Source organism: Mesoplodon mirus (assembly GCF_964341445.2).
Source record: "Mesoplodon mirus genome assembly, chromosome: 4".
Taxonomy (NCBI): domain Eukaryota; kingdom Metazoa; phylum Chordata; class Mammalia; order Artiodactyla; family Ziphiidae; genus Mesoplodon; species Mesoplodon mirus.
The window spans coordinates 150,699,294-150,723,560 of NC_138979.1; the positions used below are offsets into that span (position 1 = coordinate 150,699,294).

At 41.4% G+C, this 24,267-nt stretch overlaps 1 protein-coding gene across 7 annotated transcripts in view; it reads right to left on the reverse strand.

Moving 5' to 3' along the window:
- Positions 1-212: 212 nt before the first annotated feature.
- The window catches only part of LOC309803531 (WD repeat-containing protein 89), a 104,048-nt gene continuing 79,993 nt past the window's right edge, over positions 213-24,267 (reverse strand). For 4 of the 7 annotated variants that reach the window (XM_082619896.1, XM_082619901.1, XM_082619900.1 and 1 more), the window contains one exon: positions 213-1,520. In XM_082619896.1, the coding sequence (XP_082476022.1) occupies positions 330-1,520 (1,191 nt within the window). In that variant the 3' untranslated portion in view covers positions 213-329. Of the gene's footprint in view, positions 1,521-1,747; positions 1,816-3,573; positions 4,184-17,215; positions 17,758-24,267 lie in introns of those variants that run through there. The other 3 variants (XM_082619898.1, XM_082619902.1, XR_014293963.1) reach the window with 3 other exon arrangements.

Sequence of the window (24,267 nt, forward strand, 5' to 3'; positions counted from 1 at the left end):
TAAAGTCACACCAGCCATCTACTTCTAAAAAGCCCTTATCAAAGCTATTTCTTCAAACTCAACATTTACTAATTCAACAGATGGGTTTTTAAAATGAGGAATGTAATTTTACTTTCAACTCACTGATTATATACTCAAATGGCGGCTTAAAAAATAATTTTAGAATACACAAAGACCTGAATTAAACCATTCTCAACATTTTTTCAGGACTGTTTGCTAACTGGCTTGTTTTTATTTACATATGAGCTTTAAACATGTCTACAACAGGTAGTACACAGAAATAATTATTTGCAACTAAAAAACCTGTCAAGTAAACCCCCAATGTAACATCACTGCTTTTTCCTTCTCTTATAAGAATCATTACTATGAACTCGAACTCGCTGGTACACAGAGGATGCTATTTTCATGCTGTCTTTCTTTGTAAGCGTCTTCTCTACTGCTCCAGGTTTCCAAAGTAACAACTGTGCATCTTCTCCTCCAGTTAGCAAAGAATCATCCTGCATATTCCAACAGAAAGAACGGACTGTAGCAGCATGCCCTCCCTGAAGCCTGGTCACATGGACCAATCCTGATGTGGTACAGCTCATTATGTGAATAATTCCTGTGTTTGTTCCTCCAACTACAAACAATTTGTCCATCTTTTCATGATATAGGCCGCCAATCAAATAGTCCAAAATCCCTTCTTTCACATTAATTACTTCTCTGACATCCGGGATGTTCAAACATGTAATTGGTTCATCGGTATCCAGATGATTAAGATCCCACCAACAAAATCCTTCATCGTGTGTCATGCAGTAAATCTGTTTATAATCTTTCCCAGACCAACCAATATAGCTTACTGATGAAACTGAGTTACAGGTTGTAACCAGTGCATCTTCTTCATTATCAACAGTAATATCAAATACATTTACCAGGCCGTCAGTTGAACCTGAGACTACCATGTTGGGATTGCTGGGATGGAAACATACTTGAGTGATATCATCACTATGTGTCTCTGAATATGCACCAAGTGGGTCTTTAGTAGTAGACAAATCCTGAGAATTAATTCTTGCATCCCAAAATACCAACAATGCATCATCATCAACTTTTTCTGTACCAGCACAAATGACATGATCATTACAGCTGATATCAAAACTGATAAAAATATTGGAAGGGTAACCCTTGAACAGCTGGACAGGTTTTTCACTGGCTAATCGAGCATCCCAACATTTTACAGTGCCATCAGTGCATGAGGAATACATGCTGTCACAGGAATTTGCAAACTTGACTCCATTAAGTCCAGGATATCCTCTAAATTCTCGTAGTACATTTAATCTTTCTTTATCATATATTCTGATTGATCCATTAGAACATAAAACAGCAACCAAGCTTCCTTTTTCTGCTTGTACAGTCTTTGATGTGTCTATGCCAAGCAGATAAGTAGGCTCTTTAGTTTCTGAGGAACGTTTAACAATGTTCAAATTAGCAAATTGTTCCTCAATCTTCTCCATATCAGGAGTGCATCCAAGGGTAGTAAAAATCTGTAATAAAAACAAAAATTAAAATTAAACCCAAAGCGTCTCTACATTGTGATTAAATCAATAACATTTCCCTCTGAGAGCTGGCACAAAACAACAGAACTAAAATCTAATATTTTAATCATTTCCCTACCATGATGTAACTAAAACTCAGTTGCCTACTTCTAATTCAATCACTTTTTATATACTGAATCTACTGCCAGTAAGAGAATTTTAAAACATGTACATACCTTGCTTAGTAATTCCTTTCAGCTCAAACTTAATAATTGGTCCTACGCACAGTCCTCAGCATTAGCCAGGATGTCCACTTTGAGATCATCTTGACCTGGCTGCAGCTGCCTTAACAACTATAGAATCTAAACATAGATGTGTTAGCAGAAAAATGGTCCCTCAAAGATGTTCATGCCATGGGGCTTCCCTGGTGGCACAGTGGTTGAGAATCTGCCTGCCAATGCAGGGGACACAGGTGCGATCCCTGGTCTGGGAAGATCCCACATGCCGTGGAGCAACTAAGCCCGTGTACCACAACTACTGAGCCTGAGCTCTGGAGCCCGTGAGCCACAATTACTGAGCCCGCGTGCCACAACTACTGAAGCCCACGCACCTAGAGCCCGTGCTCCACAACGAGAGAAGACACCACAATGAAAAGCACTGCAACGAAGAGTAGCCCCCTGCTCGCCGCAACTAGAGAAAGCCCGCGCACAGCAACAAAGACCCAACACAGCCAAAAGTAAATAAATTCATTTAAAAAAAATGTTCATGCCTTAATCCCAGGAACCTATGAGTATGTTAGGTCACATGGCAAAGAGGAATTGAGGTTGTAAATGGAATTAAGGTTGCTAATCAGTTGACCTTAAAATAGGGAGATTATTCTAGATTATATGGGTGGGCCCAAAGTAATCACCAGTGCCCTTAAAAGTACTGACAGAAGAAGCAGGCAGAATATGAGAGTCAGAGGGAGATGTTACTATGGAAGAAAGGTTCAGAGAGATACACTGCTGGTTTGGGCAAAGGAGGCCAATAATTGGGTGGCCTCTAGAAAGCGGAAAAGGCAAGGGAACAGCCTCCTTTAGAGCTTCCATGTGAAAGTGCAGCCCTGCTAACACCCTGATTTTAGCCCATTGAGACCCATTTTGGACTTCTGACCTCCAGAGTTATAATAAATTTATGTTGTTTTGAGCCACCAAGTTTGCGGTAATTTGTTACAGCAGCGATAAAAAACTAATAGAGGTACCCAGTAGGAATTCTGGAGATGTGCTTCTCAGGCAGTAGCAGCTTGTAAATGTTGGAGATGCAATCTGAGCTTAGGCATTCTGGCTTCAGGGACTGTGCTCTTAACCACCACACTAGATTGCCTCTCAATGGTAGGTTGTATACAGAACAAGTTCAAGGCCAGAAAAATATGCATGCCTAGTGACTTTATCACAAACTTTTCTATCTTGCTTTCACCAACGAATATTCCAGCCTGCCTCACAAGTTCACATTTTCATTCTTAAGATGAAATGCTTTTTTTTTTCTGTTGCTTTAGTGATAGCTTTTTAACCGTCTGTCTTTTCATCTTTACAAGGAGAAACGAATACTAATTCAAGAGTTGTTAGAAGGATTAACTGAAATAACGTGTCTGGCATATCATGATACACATTCAACAAATGTTATGTAAAAATGACCAGTATTACCATTATCAATACCACTAACACCACATGGGGAAGAATTTGGATCTATCAGAGTGGCTCCAAACAAAACAATTAAACCAAAAGGCAAAAAATATTTATAAGTTGCATTGGGGTTCAAAAAAAAGAATAAGGGGCTTCCCTGGTGGCGCAGTGGTTGAGAGTCCGCCTGCCGATGCAGAGGATACGGGTTTGTGTCCCGGTCCGGGAGGATCCCACATGCCGCGGAGCGTCTGGGCCCGTGAGCCATGGCCGCTGAGCCTGCGCGTCCGGAGCCTGTGCTCCGCAGCAGGAGAGGTCACAACAGTGAGGCCCGCGTAACGCAAAAAAAAAGTAAAGAATAAGCATCCTCCCCAACTTTAAATTTTGACTATTTAAAAACTTACAATAGGGCTTCCCTGGTGGCACAGTGGCTGAGAGTCCCCCTGCCGATGCAGGGGACGCGGGTTCATGCCCCGGTCCGGGAAGATCCCACATGCTGCGGAGCGGCTGGGCCCGTGAGCCATGGCCGCTGAGCCTGCGCGTCTGGAACCTGTGCTCCGCAACGGGAGAGGCCACAACAGTGAGAGGCCCGCGTACCGCAAAAACAAACAAACAACAAAAAAAAACTTACAAAAGTTGAAAGAATAGTACAACGAACACACACACACATAGCCTTTCACCTCCAAGGTTCAACAACTTGCTTTCTTCTATCTCTATAAGCACACACACACACATTTTTTGATGAACTATTTGAAAGTTAAATGCAGACAAAATATCACTTCATTTCTAAATACTTTCACACAGAGCACCTCCCCAATCTTTTGTTTTCTTAACACTGAATTTTTATAAGTCCAGGCCAGTTGTCTGATAATATGTCCCATATTCTGGATTTTTCTAATTGTTTCCTACTCATGATTAGATTCCAGTTTAATATTGTTATCAGGGATAAAATTTAGGTGATGCTGGGTACTATTTTTTTTGGCTGCATTGCATCTTCGTTGCTGTGTGCGGGCTTTCTCTAATTGCAGCGAGCGGGGGCTACTCTTTGTTGCGGTGCGCGGGCTTCTCATTGCAGTGGGTTCTCTTGTTGCAGTGCACAGGCTCTACGCACGCGGGCTTCAGTAGTTGCAGCACACGGGCTCAGTAGTTGTGGCAGGCGGGCTTCAGTAGTTGTGGCACATGAGCTCAGTAGTTGTGGCTCATGGATTCTAGAGCACAGGCTCAAATTGTAGCGCACAGGCTTAGTTGCTCCGCAGCATGTGGGATCTTCCCGGGCCAGGGATTGAACCCGTGTGCCCTGCATTGGCAGGTGGATTCTTAACCACTGCGCCACCAGGGAAGCCCTGGGTACTTCCTATTGCATCACATCACAGAGACTCATAATAACAAGTTTGATCACTTAAATTCTTCTTGGTGCTCAAACTGTCCCCAACTTGACGACTGAGAAACTCCTCAAGCAGCCAGCTTCTGATATGTCGTTATCACAATTAGTATGTGAGCCCTAAATGGAACAACTCTGTATAAGAATAAGTCTGAAAATGGTGAGCATCCTTCAAGTATTCTGAGACTAAATGACCATTTACCTCCACAGCATAACTGTTGGCTTTACAACCAGATAGGCTAAAATGGCCTTCTCTCCTTAAACATGTCATGCTTGCTTCTGTCTCAGGACTGTAGCAATAGCTGCTTCTCTGCCTGGAATACTTTCTGTACCTTTTTTGTGTAACTCCTTCCTGTTATTCAGGTCTCAATATGTTACCTCCCCAGAGAGAGCTTCCCTGATCAACCAACCTAAAGTAGCCTGTCACCCCCCTATTATACTGCCCATTTGATTAATTAAAAAATTAAAAATGCTTAATTATAAAATATTTCAAATATACAAAGAAGTGTAGAAAAAAGGAAACAGACACCCAAGTACCATACATATTACCCAGATTTAACATTTTGCCACATTTGCCTCAGTTTTTCATTTAAAGAAATGAAACCTTATAGACACAACTCCTATGATTAAGAAATTTTTTAAATGGCATCACAATTATATGTAGCTTTGTTGCAATTTGCTCTTTTCACTCAATATTTTTTAAAAACCTGATTTTACTGGTGAGGTGAACTTATTACCTGACTCTCTTGCTTTTTTGTTATCAATATGATTGTTGAATAAATGAGTGAATAATTGATTCAACTTTCATGCATTAAGAGCTGAAGAGTTCCAGGAGAAACAGAATAAATCTAAAATGATATTGCATGTGTCTGTGTGTTTGCAGGGGGAGCTGCGCTTATGGAAATTAGTAAAATAATGGTATTTTTTAGCAGTACTTTAAATAAAGTACAAAAAGGAAATATAGGAGACTTTATTTGTGAAAAAAAACTTATTTAACTTAATTTTTTTTTACTACAAGCTCTTCAAATACATCCTAAAATGTGTGTTCACTTAAGAGTGTACTGCCTATACACTTCAAGGAAAAATCCTTTTTAATTCCAGATAGAAACAACTGCCCATTCTTGAAATACTAGTCAAAGTGTTAATGAGATTACAAAAGAAACAATTCTTTGCTACTGCTTCATATTGATCTCTGCATATGAAATATCAGATTTTAAACAATAAGAAAGTTTAATGTGACTTTTAAGCTAATAGTAAGTTATAGGACTATGACTATGCACTGCTACCCCCAAGCAGGACAGTAGTGCAGTACTCCTTCCCTCCACAGTGCTGCCTGGAGAGTCTGTTTCACACTGGAACAGTCCCCTGCAAGGATTCTGGGGATTGATGAGGCAAGCAGAGTGGGCCCAGATGGAACGCTACAACAAACACTTTTAAGACAGTAGTAATGGTAACAATCTCAATGGTTGTCCACCTGACACACTGTTTAAATGCAGCATAGTACTTAAAAAAAAAAGACAGATGTTAGAAGGTAGGTAGCTCGGGCTTCCCAGGTGGCGCAGTGGTTGAGAGTCCGCCTGCCGATGCAGGGGACACGGGTTCGTGCCCCGATCCCGGAAGATCCCACATGCCGCGGAGCGGCTGGGCCCGCGAGCCATGGCCGCGGAGCCTGTGTGTCCGGAGCCTGTGCTCCGCAACGGGAGAGGCCACAGCAGTGAGAGGCCCGCGTACAGCAAAAAAAAAAAAAAAAAAAAAAGAAGGTAGGTAGCTCCTACAACACTCTCATGCTATAGAGTTTATATTCATTTGTCCATAGATACAAAGAGTAAAATAGTTTAATCTCTTAGGGAAAAGATGAAAACCTCTGGCTTATGCTTTAACACATTAATATGCAAGTGAATCATATTTGAAATATAACTTCCAAGGCTACATAGTTAATTTTAATTTAATATACTAATGGATCATTCTAAAATGAGGAATAAACCCTTTTACTTCTATGTATGCCCTTCTCTGTGTGTTCTTTGTATGACCCACTTCCCAGTCCTCAAGATAAGCCATAGGCTCTCTTTTCTTCTCACTTGACATTCTCACAAGGCAACCTCATTGACATTCATGTTTTCAAGTGCCACCTAAGTGCCAATGAGCTCATCTATTTACAAGTCCATATTTCCAAGTGTCTACTAGTCATTTCTCCTTGAACATGTCCCACTACACCTCAAAGTAAAACTGATTATTTATGCCCCCACCAACCTTCTCCTTAAAAACAAAAGCAAAATATGCTTCTCAATGTTCTCCATGTTGGTCAATGGTATTGGCACCATGAAAACACTCTGATCCACCCAGTTCTCTAAGCCAGAACCTCTGGGGAATATCCAACTCTCCTACTCAGGGCTCTCTTCCAATCCATTTATTTTTCTTTTTTGTTTTTAAAATCTTTTTTGGAGTATAATTGCTTTACAATGGTGTTAGTTTCTGCTTTATAACAAGGTGAATCAGCTATATGTATACATATATCCTCATATCTCCTCCCTCTTGCGTCTCCCTCACACTCTCCCTATCCCCCCTACCTCGGTGGTCACAAAGCACCGAGCTGATCTCCCTTCCAATCCATTTCTAAATCTCACTTTTGCTGAAGGCTACTAAGAGTATATTGAACTATACGGTTCAATCTATTTCTGTAGATCAAAACAATATTGACAACTTCATACAGTTCAACCTAACAAAAACATATAAAGAGAACAAATAAGGTTATCCATAATTTTAATCTTTTCTCTATTTATTTCTGTTAGATGCATAAAAGGAAGCTTAGTTAGCATTCTAGATCTCAACAGGCTAGTGAGAGCTGAGGATGTAGAGTGAGCCTTTCTTATATTAATACATACACACACACACACATAAATGAAAGAGGGGACAAAAAGAGAGGGACAGAAAAGAGTACTAAAGCAAAGACTAGGGAGGAGAAAAGAGAAATGAAGATAAGCCAAAAGAGAACAGCAGAGAAAAGAGAAAGTAATGGATGGAGTTACCGCCACTACCTGTTGGATCATATTGCAGTTCTTACTTTCCCAACACTGACATGAGACAAGGAGAAGAGGTCCAGGTAAAGGAAGTTTAGTAGAGTCTAAAGCTATGTTGGTTCACTTGGCTAAAGAGTTTTCATTAAAAAAAATTCCTTGTCCTTGAGTTAGGAGATGTAGCAAGCAACCATAACCCAATTTAAATATTGGCCTAACTGTTCTGAAAAAATTACTAATATCTCATCTTGACCCACCTGGTACAGATCAGGAAATAGCCGACCCCCAGCAGTGCCCTGGCATTGAGCCACCACCACTGCTGTTGTGGTCTTTACTGGGATACAGAATTCTCGTGTCTGAATATAATGCAGTAGCTGGAAGATGTTTAGAAAGACACCCTAAAACAAACACCTTAGGGTAAGCTTCAAGGGGGTGAAAATATTAACTTCTTGGTGAACTGCCATCTTGAAACACATTAGAAGGGAAATGCTGACTAATCTCTAATCTGAAGAACTGTCCTTAGGTAATTAAGAGTTAGTTACTTGATAACAAAATCCCTAAATATAAGTATTTCTTTTGTGGCTTTTGCCTTAGTAAAATTTAAGTTATCTTTATCAATCAAAATATTTTTTCATTTTACTTCCTATTAAAATAAACCCAATAAAATGTTATTTCTATATATAAAGTACATCCTAAATACATCTAGCCGCAACTAGGTGTTGCTCTTATTCCTGAATTGGCCAAGTTTGAATATGAAATCTGAAGGACAGCCTAGGTAGCTTAAATCATTCCATGATGGAAGAGGAAGTAGCTTTCTTTCTCATTTAAACAAGATGAAAAAATTGTATTAAACGAAAACACACATTTTATACCTATTTAGAAACTATTGATTACAAAAGGCACTATACTAAAAGTTTTTGGCATATTACTTTGTAGGAAGTCAGAAATGAGCAGTATCCTTAGAAATAGATATATTTCTGTCTTTCGGGTATGAATAAATGTTCATCATACTTGAAAGATCTGACAGCATAAGCAACAAATACTATTACATTTTTACTACTAAAGAATAAGAGTTGTATTTGAGCTGTATGTTGGATAAAGGACTAGTTTTCTTTTGAAACAATTTATCAGACTTGGGTCAGAAAAACTAATTCCCCACAGCTGAAACTTAATACTGCCCATTGACCGCCTAGAACTAGCTCTGATGATTGCACAATGCAGAGATTCGGCTAATGTCCCCAATGCAGGGAGAAGCTAAATGGGAAAAGTGATTCAGGAATGGGCTCTAATAACTTCACAATCCACACTTATAATTTAACTACAATAATGCTAACATATCTATCAAATTGGGCTAGGATGATTGAGTCTCTCAGAGAAGAAAATAATCGTAATTGGAGTTCAACAAATGTTAGGCGGTGTGCTAGAAACTTATTCATACATCTAATTTTTTTACCCTAATCATTTAACCCTATGAGACAGGTATTATTATCACCATTTTACAGAGGAAATTGAAGTTCAGAGAAACTGAATAACTTGCCAATGCTCTCATGGGTAATAACAGGGCAGTCTGATTTGAAACCCAAATTGTAACTTTAAAACCTGTGAACCCGTGTTCATTTCAATTCTATGCTATTCCTCTTCCATGTAAGTACTAAAATATTAGTGTCAACTTTAATTAAGGAATATGCCTATTAGGCTTTGACAGAAAGAATTACATATTAATTCTACATATAAGCAGAGGAGAAAGAAAGGGAGCAGGATGGGGGCTTCCCTGGTGGCGCAATGGTTAAGAATCGCCTGCTAATGCAGGGGACACAGGTTCGAGCCCTGGTCCAGGAAGATCCCACATGCTGCCGAGCAACTAAGCCCGTGCGCCACAACTACTGAGCCTGCGCTCTAGAGCCCGCGCGCCACAACTACTGGAGCCCACGCACCTAGAGCCCATGCTCCACAAGAGAAGCCACCGCAATGAGAAGCCCGCGCACCGCAACGAACAGTAGCCCCCGCTCACCACAACTAGAGAAAGCCCGCACACAGTAACGAAGACCCAATGCAGCCAAAAATAAATAAATAAAATAAATAAATTTATTTAAAAAAAGGGAGCAGGATGATTGAAAAAACACAAACACAGAAAAAGGTTACGGTAAGCAGCCATTACTTTTAATTTTTTTGTGTCCCATTTTTTATTATGGAATTTGTATGGAATAAAGAACAGTAAAAGAAACCCCTATGCAACCCATTACCCACCACGAACAATTACATTCCTCAAAACTTGGGCTTCCCTGGTGGCGCAGTGGTTGCAAGACAGCCTGCCGATGCAGGGTACACGGGTTCGTGCCCCGATCCGGGAAGATCCCACATGCCGCGGAGCGGCTGGGCCCGTGAGCCATGGCCGCTGAGCCTGTGCGTTCGGAGCCTGTGCTCCACAATGGGAGAGGCCACAACAGTGAGAGGCCCGCGTACCGCAAACAAACAAACAAACAAACAACGTATTAGCAGTGGAGGGGTCAAACATATATCGTATTTTATTTGAAGGGCAATTAAGAAACTGTAGAGGACATCTAGCATGATGGAACCCCTCCAACTCCCCCCTCCCCCCTCCGTGTGGCATCAACGTTGTTTCAGTTGCCTGTAGCACCAGGGATGGATCCAAATTAACCTAATCATAGTAATGCCATCCTTTTAAACCAGTAATTGGTTCAGAAACCTTACATTTTTGCCAGTCCACGCATGTATTCCCCTCCTAACAATCTGTTCACATGTGGAATGCTAATTCTAAAGGGTACCCAATCCGACTGATGGAAACAACTTTAATTCCATGTGTATGAGATTCAACATTTTCTGACTATTTAAGTCAATTTGCAGTGGAGTTTTTGTTAATGCAGCCAGAACCAGCCTAACTAATTAGGGATAATCAAATAAAGTCTTGGGTGTTATCACCAAGTACTGACTTAATGTAAGAGGCTCCTACAAATAAAGATATAGGGAACATACTTTAAAAAGTCAAATGTCATTCATATTTAAGATGGGGACTTTGATCTTTTGTTCCCTTTAGAACATTCTATCCTCTCCCCTTACCCACCTATTCCAAAAAATAGGATACACAAAGGAATTGTCTGAAGACTATGAAAACCTATGCTCAGTAATAACGGTAGGATCCCTGCTTCTAAAGACATCAACAAAACAAAAAAACAAACAAACCTCTGAAATGCTACAATATTTTAAAACTTAATATAAAACTCTCTCTGGTAAGTTTCTGTGTACTTTAAAAATTTATCTATATTTTTGAATTTCTAAAATAGTCCCATGGTTCAAAATTCAAAAGGTTCCAAAACTAATATCTTAGAACATTTCTGTCCTCAAGCCCCTTTCTTCTCCCAGGAGTCGTCAAATGTTACCAGTTTCTTATGAATATTTTCAGAGATTGTCAATTTGGAAATAATGCAGTGAAGTAATTTTCAGCTTGTCAATAATCTGTCAGTGTGATACAATAAAAAAGCAATACGTTTAAGAATAAAACATACTAATTTCAAGCCCTTGTTCTACCACAAACCAGCAAAGTCATCATTGTACAAATTAACCTAACCTCTGTAAGCCTCAGTTTCTTCATCTTTAAAATGGGGATAGAAATGGACATACTTGATATTGAGCACCTTTTATAGCCAAGTACAGTGCTAAATGCTGGAGATTCAGATGAGAAACATACTTGCTGCCTTCAAGAACTTAGGAGACAGACCAGTAAACAATTACACTATAGGGTGATGGTACAAGGACAGAGATAATCAGAGGATGACACAGGAACACAAAGCAGAAGGAGGTAGTGGGCATAATTCTTGGCATAAAGAAAATAAGCAAATATTGATTTCCTTTCTTTCTAATAACTTCATTTGATTTGCCTTATTTCATTTCACATTCACATTTTAAAAATACCATTCTACAGCTTTTAAAAAATGAAAGCATTCTGTTACTTTTATATTAAAACTATTTTTTTTAAAATGAACCAATATGCAAAATTTCATGAACATGAATATTAAATCAGCAACTCAATTCTGAATAAACCACTGACATATCAAATTGAGTGGGTGCTTTTTAAGATTTCATTTTTCATTTTTTAATGAAAAATACATTTCTAAAGAGCAAATGAACTTCAGTATTTTTTTTTTTTTTTTTTTTTTTTTGCGGTACGCGGGCCTCTCACTGCTGTGGCCCCTCCCACTGCGGAGCACAGGCTCCGGACGCGCAGGCCCAGCGGCCATGGCTCAGGGGCCCAGCAGCTCTGCGGCATGTGGGATCCTCCCGGACCGGGGCATGAACCCGTGTCTCCTGCATCGGCAGGGGGACTCTCAACCACTGCGCCACCAGGGAAGCCCCCTTCAGTATGTTTTAGAAGATTATATAGTTTCACTGAAGTAAAACAAGCTCTCAGTGAACTTCTCCAAAATTCTTGTCTTTTAGTTAGGTACTAATCAGAAAGGCTTAAGATCTACCCTATTAAAAATACCCTTGAGGGGCTTCCCTGGTGGCACAGTGGTTGAGAGTCCTCCTGCCGATGCAGGGGACACGGGTTCATGCCCTGGTCCGGGAGGATCCCACATGCCGCGGAGCGGCTGGGCCCGTGAGCCATGGCCGCTGAGCCTGCGCTTCCGGAGCCTGTGCTCCGCAACGGGAGAGGCCACAACAGTGAGAGGCCCGCGTACCAAAAAAAAAAAAAAAAAAAAAAAACAACCCTTGAATCTAAAAATATGTATATGTATAACGGATTCACTTTGCTGTATACTTGAAACTAACACAACATTGTAAATCAACTATACCCCAATAAAAATTAAAACTACCCTTTGACCTCCTTGGACAAATGGCCTGAATCTGGGTCTGGGACAGGGAAAATACAAGATGAGCCTACAGCATCGAATAGTGCCTGAAAGTAAAGAAGTGCTTAAAAAAAAAAAAAAAAAAAAAAAAGACACAAGAGCCAGGATCTCCCACTGGTCACTCTAGACCAGCTTGGGCAAAAAAGCAACCAAACAATAAAATAAACACCCATGAATCCATACTGATAAAAATAAATGATTGAGTGAGTAAATAAATGAGGGAGAAGGGACATAGCTTCCTTACAGAAAAATTCCAACTAATATAAGCAGATACAACCTCCTCCAGGAGGTGGAGCTCAGTTCTCCTCTTCTGGAGTATAGGCTGGACTTAATTACTTGCTTCCAAAGAACAGAGTATTGAAAGAGTAAAAGATAGTAAATTCAACTAGAGAAAATCAGAAGACACCACCCTAACCAACTGATCACGGTCAGCATCTTTGGTAGTAAGTCATGTTGATGTCACTTGCCCTCTGATGTGATGTGATGAGAAAGACAGTTTACTTCTGTGGCATTCCTCTCAAAAATTCATAACCCCAGCCTAATCTTAAGAAAACGTCAAACAAACTCAACTGAGGGATAATTTACAAATACCTGGATAGTACGCTTCAAGTTTCAAAGTTGTGTTAGCAGAGCATTTGGAAGCAGTAGCTGCTAATGTCTAATGTCATGTGCTAGTGGCAAGGTCAGTGGCAAATGGGAAAAATCTAATGTTAGCTACAAAAGTTCTATACTGGACATTAAAGAACAGTCCCTGATATGCACTACTAATATGTCCTAGAGAAATCAATACCTTGGTATAAAAAGCATGCATTGGTTTAACTTCTGCAGAACATTTCTAAGAAAACTTTTAAATCAAAAATTTAGAGAGGGCTTCCCTGGTGGCACAGTGGTTGAGAGTCCACCTGCCAATGCAGGGGACACGGGTTCGTGCCCCGGTCCGGGAGGATCCCACATGCCGCAGAGCGGCTGGGCCCGTGAGCCATGGCCGCTGAGCCCGCATCCGGAGCCTGTGCTCCGCAACGGGAGAGGCCACAACAGTGAAGCCTGCGTACCACCAAAAAGAAAAAAAATTGAGAGAAATTTGTGTGTATGTTTTAAACTGACACATAATTGGCCTTAAAACAATCTATCAAAGAACCATTTGTTTTAAATTGGGCAGAAGTGCTGCATATTTAGTGGAAGGTATGCTAAACTGACATCTGCTACAATTTCAATGTAATTTTAAATATCATATTCATTAATGACTGAGACAATGTCTTTGTAAATTAATCCTGGTTAGCGAGCCTGAATATGCTATTCTTGTTCACACGAATGTTCAAGATACTGGTTGCAGCAACATATGGCACTTCATGCATTAAATACACTAAAATTCTTAGGGAGAGCAGTTTTTAAAGTGCAGGAATTTGTTACCAAGGAAAAGAGGAAGGGGGTGGGAAGGAATGACACACACACTCTCTCATGCAGTATGAGATTATCCTTCAGGTTCCAGATATAACATTCAAAGTATCTTTAAAAAACAAAGACATTTTCCTCAATAACATCTTGAGATATCCAGTTTCTCAAGTAAATCTTTCACCCCAAAGTCACCCTTTATAGTAAGTCTATGAATACCCAGCTTCTTTCAACAAGAACAATGAACTGCCTTTGCCTTTCCAAAACAACCAGCTGGTTAACCAAACAGAGAAGAAACCAAACTTCTTCAGTCACCAGATGTCTTAATTTGGAACAGATAGTAGCAATGTGGAATAATCCAATTCTTGAATTGGTACTCTATGTTTACTACTTCTTTTTCTAATTCTCAATAGATGCTTTTCAAAATTAAGCAAATGGGCTTCCCTGGTGGCACAATGGTTGAGAGTCCGCCTGCCTATGCAGGGGACATGGGTTCGTGCCCCGGTCCGGGAAGATCCCACATGCCAGGGAGCGGCTAGGCCCGTGAGCCATGGCTGCTGAGCCTGCGCGTCCGGAGCCTGTGCTCCGCAATGGGAGAGGCCACAACAGTGAGAGGCCCGCGTACCGCAAAAAAAAAAAAAAAAAAAAAGAAATTAAGCAAATGCTCTCTGTAATAACTGCAAAAAAAGGGAAGGGGGAGGGGGAATAAAAAGAGTAATGACCTATAATAGAATGATGTTAACATTATCAAAGAATAATCCACTTGAATATTATGTTATAGTTAGAAACTGATAAGCAATATCATTAAATCCCTAGGACTTCCCTGGTGGTCCAGTGGCTAAGACTCCATGCTCCCAATGCAGGGGACCCAGGTTTGATCCCCGGTCAGGGAACTAGATCCTACATGGAGCAACTAAAGATCTTGCATGCCACAACTAATACCTGGCACAGCCAAATAAATAAATATTTTTTAAAAATCATTAAATCCCTATTCAATAATTCAGAAACGATTCTCGAATGGCTAACATGACAGGCCTAAAACACACTGGATTTGGCAAAGTCCCTGCTCTCAACAAAGAGCAGCGGGGAGACAGACAGATATATAGACAAATAACTAATTATAATAATGAAAATAGTGATAAATATTATAAAAAATAATATTGGGTAAGGCAAGAAATGGGGCAGGAATAGCCTTTTAGATTTGGTCATTAAAGGCAAGCCTCTCTCATGAGGTGAGATTTGAGCCGAGACCAGAATAAAATGACGGAGCAAAGTACTGGACCTTGTGAACCAAGAGAAAAATAATGAAACAAAAATAAAAACAAAAATAAGCAAATGGGACCTAATTAAACTTAAAAGCTTTTGCACAGTAAAAGAAACCATAAACAAAACAAAAATTCAACCCTTGGAATGGGAGAAAATATTTGCAAACGAAGCAACCGACAAGGGATTAATCTCAAAAATATACAAATGGCTCATGCAGTTCAATATCAAAAATACAAACAACCCAATCCAAAAATGGGCAGAAGATAATTTTCTCTCCTGGGCAGAGAAAAATAGCAAGTGGGCCAGTGCAGCTAACACTGAGCCAGAGAAAGAAAGGGATGTAGGAAATAAGGTTGAAGAGGTAGCTGCAGTCAGATAAGAGCTTTGCAGGTCCCAGTAAGGACTTCAGATTTTATTCTCAAGAGAGAAAGCAAGCCACTTCAGGTTGACAGCAGGTGAGAAACGTCTGTGAAGAGATTCCTCCAGCCGCTGACTGGAGAACAGACCTAGGGCAAGAATGAAAGTAGTAAAGAGGCTTGTGCACAATTCTGGGCAAGAGATACGAAAGTAGGGAGAAGTCGCTGGATTCAGGCCACAAGTATGAAAGAGGAATAAACAGCATTTTCTCATTAGACTTCAAGAGGGGTATGAGAAGAAGTGTCAAAGATGATTCTTAGGTTTCTGGCCTCAGCCACAAAGTGAATAGACCACTGGCATGTTACTTTTAGGATAATTACAAGATGATTAATTAGATAATTAGACAATTATCCAACTGTTTAAATAGTCTTTATAAACTGTGGTATATTAGTACAATAAAATTATACACAGCAAAAAACAAAACAAAAACCCACACACCACTGGGACACGCAACAAGGTGCATGAATCTCAGAATTGTTTAGTGACCGAAGCCCGACACAAAACGTTGCTACAGAATTTCACTTATATAAAGTTTAAGAACAGGTAAAACAAATCTACAATGGTGGCAACTGGAATACTGGTTATCTTTTGGGGGAATCCGGACTGGGGAAGAAAGCAAGAGAACTCTGTGAGTCGTGATTATGCACAGATGTATACATTTGAAAAAACAAACAAATCATCACGGAGGAGAATGACCCTCTGCCTCCATCACGATTCTCACACGGAGTAAAAAGCATCAACAGTCTACTGCTGGAGGAGAAACAGCATGGTGAGAAATCCCCTATCTGGCACATGCCAGCAGTGCCTGCTAAAAGTTGCGAGTGGAGAAGGACAATGAGGAAAGCCCTCCAGCATCCCAGGCCCAACACTGCAGTGGCTTATTAACATCAGACAAAGGAGAGGTCTGAACAAGCACTATTAATTCACTCAAAATTATCATAGACCTAAATGTGAGGGCAAGAACTACAAAACTTCTAGGAAAGAAGCAGAGAAGTTATGACCCTTGGGTTAGGTGAAGATTTCTTAGAATCCAAAAGCACAAACCAGCAAAGAAAAACTTGAATTAATTAAAATTTTAAACTTCTCTGCTTTTTGAAAATCAGTTAGGAAAATAAAATGTCAATCTCTGATCAGTTAGGAAAATAAAATGTCAGTCTCTGATCAGTTAGGAAAATAAAATGTCAGTCTCTGGGACGTCCCTGGCAGTCCAGTGGTTAAGACTCCGTGCTTCCAATGCAGAGGGCGCGGGTTCAATCCCTGGTCAGGGAACTAAGATCCCACATGCCGCTGCAGTGCAGCCAAAAAAAAAAAAAAGTCAATCTAAAAGAAAAGAGGTGAAGCTCAAGGTACCAGAAATCAAGTCTATTTGGGAACAACAGAGTAATTGCAATTTGCGACAGCCAAGCTGCAACGAGTTACAGGCAAGTCTGTTGAAGGTTTAGGATGGGTTCCTTTTATGGGCAAGCAGTGCAAAAAAGGAGAGTCCAGGGCTTCCCTGGTGGCGCAGTGGTTGAGAGTTCGCCTGCCGATGCAGGGGACACGGGTTCGTGCCCCAGTCCGGGAAGATCCCACATGCCACGGAGTGGCTGGGCCTGTGAGCCACGGCTGCTGAGCCTGCGTGTCCGGAGCCTGTGCTCCGCAACGGGAGAGGCCACAACAGTGAGAGACCCGCGTACCGCAAAAAAAAAAAAAAAAAAAAGGAGTCTAGTTGGGGGCCATGCAGCAAGTCACTGGTTCGAAGATGGGAAGAGATTCTTGGAGGATGCTCATTAGTCACAGGTTAAGTTTTGATAAATCTGTAAATTTGATAATTCTCTAAATCGGGTATTCATGGGAAATCAGTCTCTCAGTGTTTAGGTTTTGTTTTTCTGAGGGCACATGAATGGGTCTACATTTCATATCCTTTGGTTCCATTTTAGATTAAAATCCTTTCACTCTTCCCTCGCTTGAGCAGGATCTTTCTCAGACAGTATCGCTGATCAACCTTATTGCGTGGGCATTTGTTTAGTCAGAGATGTTGTTAGATGTTGGGCTGTGTGTCCCTTGGAGCTGCAGAGGACCATTCTAAGATGTTCTGTTCCACCGAAGAGGGAAATGGCAAGTGGATTTTTGGCTTCATTTGAACAACATGGGGAATCTCAGTCATAGTCCTCTAAGGTGGTCAGGTTGGTTTCCATGGTCAATTGAGCCTCATGATAAGCCTTAGGAACTTTATCCTGTACGTACATCTGAGGGAAAGACATTTGCCTACTGAAATAAGACAGCAGAAATTTCATTAGGAGGATGACACCCAGGGTCAGAAGTCCAGTTATGGTTACTGGCCGGAACAAACTTCTCAACCAGTTTCCCCAGCTACCTATATTTAATAGGTTGAGAATGTCCCAAGTCCTGGAGCTTGGCCTATTTCAGTTAACAGATTGATACTGTCCATCATTTTTTATTTCTTGCATTATTTTTCCCCATTTGTTAACATAAAAACAGCCTTCTGCCCCAAGCAGAGCACAGGTTCCTCCCTAGTGTGCAGTGAGGAGGTGTAGTGCTCTGTGGTTTTGTAAGACTACTTGCGCTAGGCTGTCTGTTTGGGTTTGTTGATTTTCAAAGGCTCTAAGAGAAGCATGAAAGGTAGTTGCCATGACTACAGAGAGGTTTCAAATTGCTTTTTCAAGTCCGTTACTCCAACCCAAGGGGAAAAAGACTCAGGCAAAGCCACGCCCAAACCCCTTTCTATCTACTATGGGGTTATTTGTGGGCATCCATTCAAAATTATATCCATCCCAGCTTTGACGTGCTCTTTTAAGTTGTTAGGAGAAAGAACCCAGACTGGGTACATAGGCAGTGGAAGGGCAACGACTCCACAACGTCCCTTCCATTTAAGGAGGAGTGTTTCTGCACAGAAAGAAATAACCAGTGTTTTCTAAAGACAGGATGTTACGTGGGCCCCCTTTTTTTTCCTGGTATAAAAGAGCTCTCAGGATCAAAAACATGGTCATTTACACATAGCACATGACAGTCAGCATGGTGGGAATGGCTGTAAGAACATTTTAAATTTCTATACATTTGGAATAACAGGTGAGTTTGATTATTGTGGGTGAGTTTCTCATGGAGGTCTGGGGAATCTCCAGGGAGAAGGTAAGTTGAATTAAGTTCCCACCAGTCACCAGATTTTTGATCAATTCCCTATTAAGTACCATCGAAAGGAAGCACATCCGCTTCCCATTCCCTGGTACCATTATAATTTTCATTATCCCACCACAGAGATACATTAATGGAGGAGACATTTAGTCTTCTTGATTCCAGCAGGGAGTGAATTCATGATCATCTGAGTCATATAGAATTGTATAGTTACAAGCGTTTAGTGGGAGGGATGCCAGAGTTTTGCCAGTACCATAAATGTTTTCGAAACACAAAGAAAGATTTTGGGTAAGAGTCCAGACTTGATTAAGGGGTATTCCTTTATGGGCAGGGGGCACCCAATGGAATGCTGTAATGTCTGGTGCCAATTTGCTGCAAGGAAGAACATGCACCTCTTCAAAGGTACCAAAGGAAAAGCCTACATCTCTGCCAGACAGATTTCGCCATCCTTCTAAGGTTAATGGCCAGGTTACCAGTTCAGGTTCATCATGAATGTTATTAGCTCTGGCACAAATCAAACAATCCGTAAGGCTGGCAGAATCAGGGAGTTTTGGTAAGGTGCACCAAGGGATGCGCTAAAGCTAATGAGAGCAGCAAGAAAGCCAAAGAAAGGGCAATTAGAACTTTAAGCAGCATGACACAGGCCTGTCTGGATATCCTGGGAAAGCTGTCTACTTCTGATGTCATCTGCTTCAGTAGAAAATTTTAGCTTTGAATCACCAGTTAGGTTGCAGATCTACTCAAGTTTGGGGGCCTTTTTTTTTTGTGGTACACGGGCCTATCACTGTTGTGGCCTCTCCCGTTGTGGAGCACAGGTTCTGGACGCTCAGGCTCAGCAGCCATGGCTCACGGGCCCAGCCGCTCCGCGGCATGTGGGGTCTTCCCGGACCGGGGCACGAACCCGTGTCCCCTGCATCAGCAGGCGGGCTCTCAACCACTGCGCCACAAGGGAAGCCCCTGCGGGCCTTTTTATAGAAGAGACGCATGAATCCAGGAGTCCATCCCTTGGAGTTTAGCGACACAGGGGTTACTCAGCAACAGCTGGTAGGGGCCCTTGCAACAGGGTTGGAGGGAAACTTTATGGATATGCCTTCTCCAACAGACGAAGTCACCAGGCTGCGAAGTGTGGTGTTTGACATCTTTGTCTCCTGGGAGCATGCTGTGGAAAGATTATTCCTCCAAAGCATTATTATTGTCAATGGATTTAATTAGACTTTTGCAAATCTGAAATATATCCCCTTTTATTATTTGTAGGTCAAAGGAAGCAGGGACTAGATGCGTTGGCTGTCCTATAATTATTTCAAAGGGTGAGAGCTTATGAATCCTGAATGGAACGGGTCCCAGAGTTAGAAGAACCAGCAGAAGTATTTTTGGTTGAGGTATTTGGAGATTTTTAACTAATTTAGCCAATGGATCTTGATAATTCCATTTGTATGTTCAACCAGTCCTGAAGAGTGAGGATGATAAGCAAAATGAAAATGTTGTAGAACTGGCCAGACAGCACAGATTTGTGAAAGTAATTGTCCAGTAAAGTGGGTTCTCCGGTCACTATGGAGTTCCAGGGTGGTTCCTCAAATGGAAGTAATCTTTTTTAAAAGGACTTTAGCTACAGAAGAGGCAGCTGCCTTTCTACATGGAAATGCTTCAGTCCATGTGAAAACATGCACACCATTACTAGCCTCATATATTTATATCCATGAGACAGGGACAATTGTATGAAATCCATCTGCCAGACCTCAAATGGTCTATTGGGTAAATCAAAATGTCCCCAGGCAGTGTAGATAGTCTTCTCTGGGTTGAATTTAGGACAAGATATGTGTTTTTTGTGGCCTTGCCGACGTTTCTCCACCAAGATTCATTCATAAATGTTACCATTTTCTCACTGGACCAATGGTTTAATTCATATATGGTAGTTAAAAAGGGAAATTTTAGATTTTTTTTGGCAGGACCAATTAATTACTGGGTCCAAACCAGAGTCCCTTTACTTCACAGTACCAACAGCCTTTGATTTTCCAATTCTGTTTTTCTCTTTCAGAGGCCAACTGTTGTACTTCCCTGGCTAGTGCCCTTAGGTCCTCGCCAGGGGGAGTAGCCTTCTGGACTATGACAGAGGTTTGGCTTATAGATCTCAGAAGGGTGGCATTTTTTGCAGGAATACTGGTGAGGTGGTTTCCTTTGGCTTCCAGAAAATCAGACTTGGAATGCCCAGGGGCTTTAATGACAGCTAGAGCTGCTGGCAGCAGTACAGCATCCAACAAATTTTGGACATAAGGGCCATTCTTAATTTTAACTCCACTAGAAGTAAGGAAACCCCACTGTTTCCGTAACATTCCAAAGCCATGGGCTATCGATACCAAAGGCATGTCAACTATCTGTACAGACATTTGCCGTCTTGCCTTTGGCTAAAACACGTTTGAATGAGAGCATGTAACTCCTCTTGTTGGGCTGAAGTGGTTGAAGGCAAGGGTGCAGCCTCAATGACCTTGCATACCTGGCACAGAATTTGCCATTCTCACTTTTTAGGTAAGAACCATCAATTAACCAGATCAGCATTCACCAAGGGGGTTTCTTGTAAGTCATCATGAGGGGTCAAGAGGTGATCCATCAAAGTCAAACAGACATGGGGAACTTCATCAGTGCAAGAGGGAAGGGGGATAGCAGGGTTTGAGACTGTTATAATGAATAAGAGTCATATGAGGGGAGGTTAGTAAGAGGATTTCATAGGTGGTAAGACATCTCGCTCAAAGGTTTTGAGTGTGATGCAAAATTTAAGAAAGGCTCAACAGGCTAAGGTACAAAGATGATCAAGGAGGATCCTATAACAGTCTCTTCAGTAGCCTTTACTAAAAGAGTGGAAGCAGGCATCGCTCTAAGGGGTGGGGGTGGAGTACTCTCAGGCCACTGAATCTCACTGTTGGCTGTAGAAACATAAAGGTCGGCGATAGTCCCCATGTTTTTGGGTAAGTAATCCGAGGGCATTCCCTTCCTTCTCATATACAAAAAGGAAAATGGGTAGCTGATAATTTAGGTGTCCAAAGGCAGGTGGATTTATTAGGCTTTCTTTCAAGACCTTAAAGCCCAAGCTATCTTGATCATCCAAACAATGGGGTCAGGTTGGTGTTCTTTAGTAAGGCATATAGGGGCTGAACCACTAAGGAGAAATTTGGGATCCAATTATGACAATGACTAGCTAGTCCAAGAAAGCCTCCAGAGAATTTTCTGTCATTTAAATCAGCCTTTCAAACTTCTGAGAAGTAAGAAGGCCTCAGTAAAGCCTTGAGGCATGACTGTCCAGATGTACTGTTGTCCTTCAGGTAAAGGCAAAGAGACACTGACTACCCCTTTCAACAGGGACACTAAAAACCCACTGTATAAGTTGACTAGAATGTAAAAGTTGCTTCTAGTATGGATGGATACCAACAGCATGTGGGGATTAGAAAAGACAGGACAGCAGAGAATTACAATGTTATTTATTGCCCTACGGTCTTGGACAAATCTCCATCCTCATCCTTTTTTTTTAACAGGCAAAATAAGGGTATTACAAGGACTAGAACAAAGGATAATAAGTCCTTGGGCCTTATGGTCCTCTGTAATGGGCCTTACGCCCTGGATATTCACAGGATATTTGTTTATTCTTAGGAGAGGTTTTGTGTGGTCAATCCAGATCATAATGGGAGGGGCACCATGAATTGTGCCTTTTTCTGTTAAGAATTTTGTCCAAAGATTAGGGAATTCCAGGTTTAATAGGACAGATGAGTACAAAGTTTGGACTGCCTTGGTTTGTAGAGTGCCAATAATGGCAAAAGGGGTTAAATTTTCCTAAGTGTTGAATTCAAACTCAAGGGATATTTCTGCCTTTTCAGAGAAAAAAAAAAGGCAGCATTGTATTTCTCCAGAAAATCTCATCCCAGTAAATGTTTGGGAGCAGGCATTTTTCTTGCAAAGGTCCAGACAAAAAAATATGGGCTGAGAAATAAGGACACATTGCAGTTTTTTAAAGATTCCCACTGTTTGAACATACATATTACTCCAAGAAAGGGACTGTTTAATTGTAGTGGGGTTGAGCACTTATAAGAGTAGCTCCTGTGTCAAATAATACTGTAAGGAGGGACTTTCCTGGTGGCGCAGTGGTGAAGAATCCGCCTGCCAATGCAGGGGACACGGGTTCGAGCCCTGGTCCGGGAAGATTCCACATGCCGCGGAGCAACTAAGCCCGTGCGCCACAACTACTGAAGCCTGTGTGCCTAGAGCCCATGGTCCACAACAAGAGAAGCCACCACAATGAGAAGCCCACTCACGGCAACAAAGAGTAGCCCTGGCTTGCCTCAACTAGACAAAGGCCGCGCGCAGCAATGAAGACCCAACACAGCAATAAACAAACAAACAAACAAATAAATAAATGTATCTTTAAAAAGAAAATACTGTAAGGAATTGGTCCCTGATCTGGAGAGTAGTTTCCTCCAGTCTATTTAATGGCAGAACAAGGAACAGTCCCTGTGTGTCCTTGGAGTCCCATCATTGGGGGTGGGTTTGGCCATGGGTTCTTAGAAGGTTGTGACTATTTGGATTTCAATTTGTAGCCATCTTTTTTCCATGGTCAGGTTTTTTACAATAATGACATAGTTCTGTAGGACGGATTTGCTTTGGAGTTTCTGTCCGTTGGTGTTGTAGATTCAAAATCTTAGTTGTCTTTTTTCTAGAGTCACTTTCTATGGTGTGAGCTAATTTATTAGCCAGATTGACAAGGTCAGGGGTGAACACTGTCTCCCATTCGATACAGGTTCTTTTGACCAACAAGGATAAGTCCTTGTGCAGGCAATTTATACACATGGAATTAAAAGCCACCTGAGTGGGGACTTCTCTGGTGGCGAAGTGGTTAAGAATCCGCCTGCCAATGCAAGGGACAGGGGTTCAAGCCCTGGTCCGGGAAGATCCCACATGCCGTGGAGCAACTAAGCCCGTGTGCCACAACCAATGAGCCTGCGCTCTAGAGCCCGAGAGCCACAACTACTGAGCCCGTGAGCCACAACTACTGAAGCTCGTGCACCTAGAGCCCATGCTCCACAACAAGAGAAGCCACAGCAATGAGAAGCCTACGCAACCAAGAGTATCCCCGCTCGCCGCAACTAGAGAAAGCCTGCACACAGCAACAAAGACCCAACACAGCCAAAAATAAATAAAATAAATAAATTAGTTTTAAAAATATATACTGTTTTAAAAAAAAAAAAACCACCTGAGTGGACTCAACGTCTATGGGGAGTCCAGAATTTTCTTTGGAAACAATTTGGAGTTTGTTGTAATAGTCATGGAAGGATTCGGCAGGCTTTTGGATGCATACCTGAGTTTTATTCCAGTCCACAGGTTTGGGGAAGGCTCTAGGGATGGTTCTGTGCAGCCTTTTGGCTATATGATGAGGTTGACCATATAAAAGGGCCACTGGTTGGTTTAGCTTAAACCCTAGAAGTTGTTCAGGGTTTCCCCAACCTGCAGTTTTAATCCATTGTGGGGCCTGACATTCTCCAACAAGCAAATGAACTAATAAATAGAGACCAGAGAGACTATGTTGGTAGGTTGGGGTTACAATACTGAATTCCTCAGCAAATGTATGGGGATCCTCAGTTACCTTGG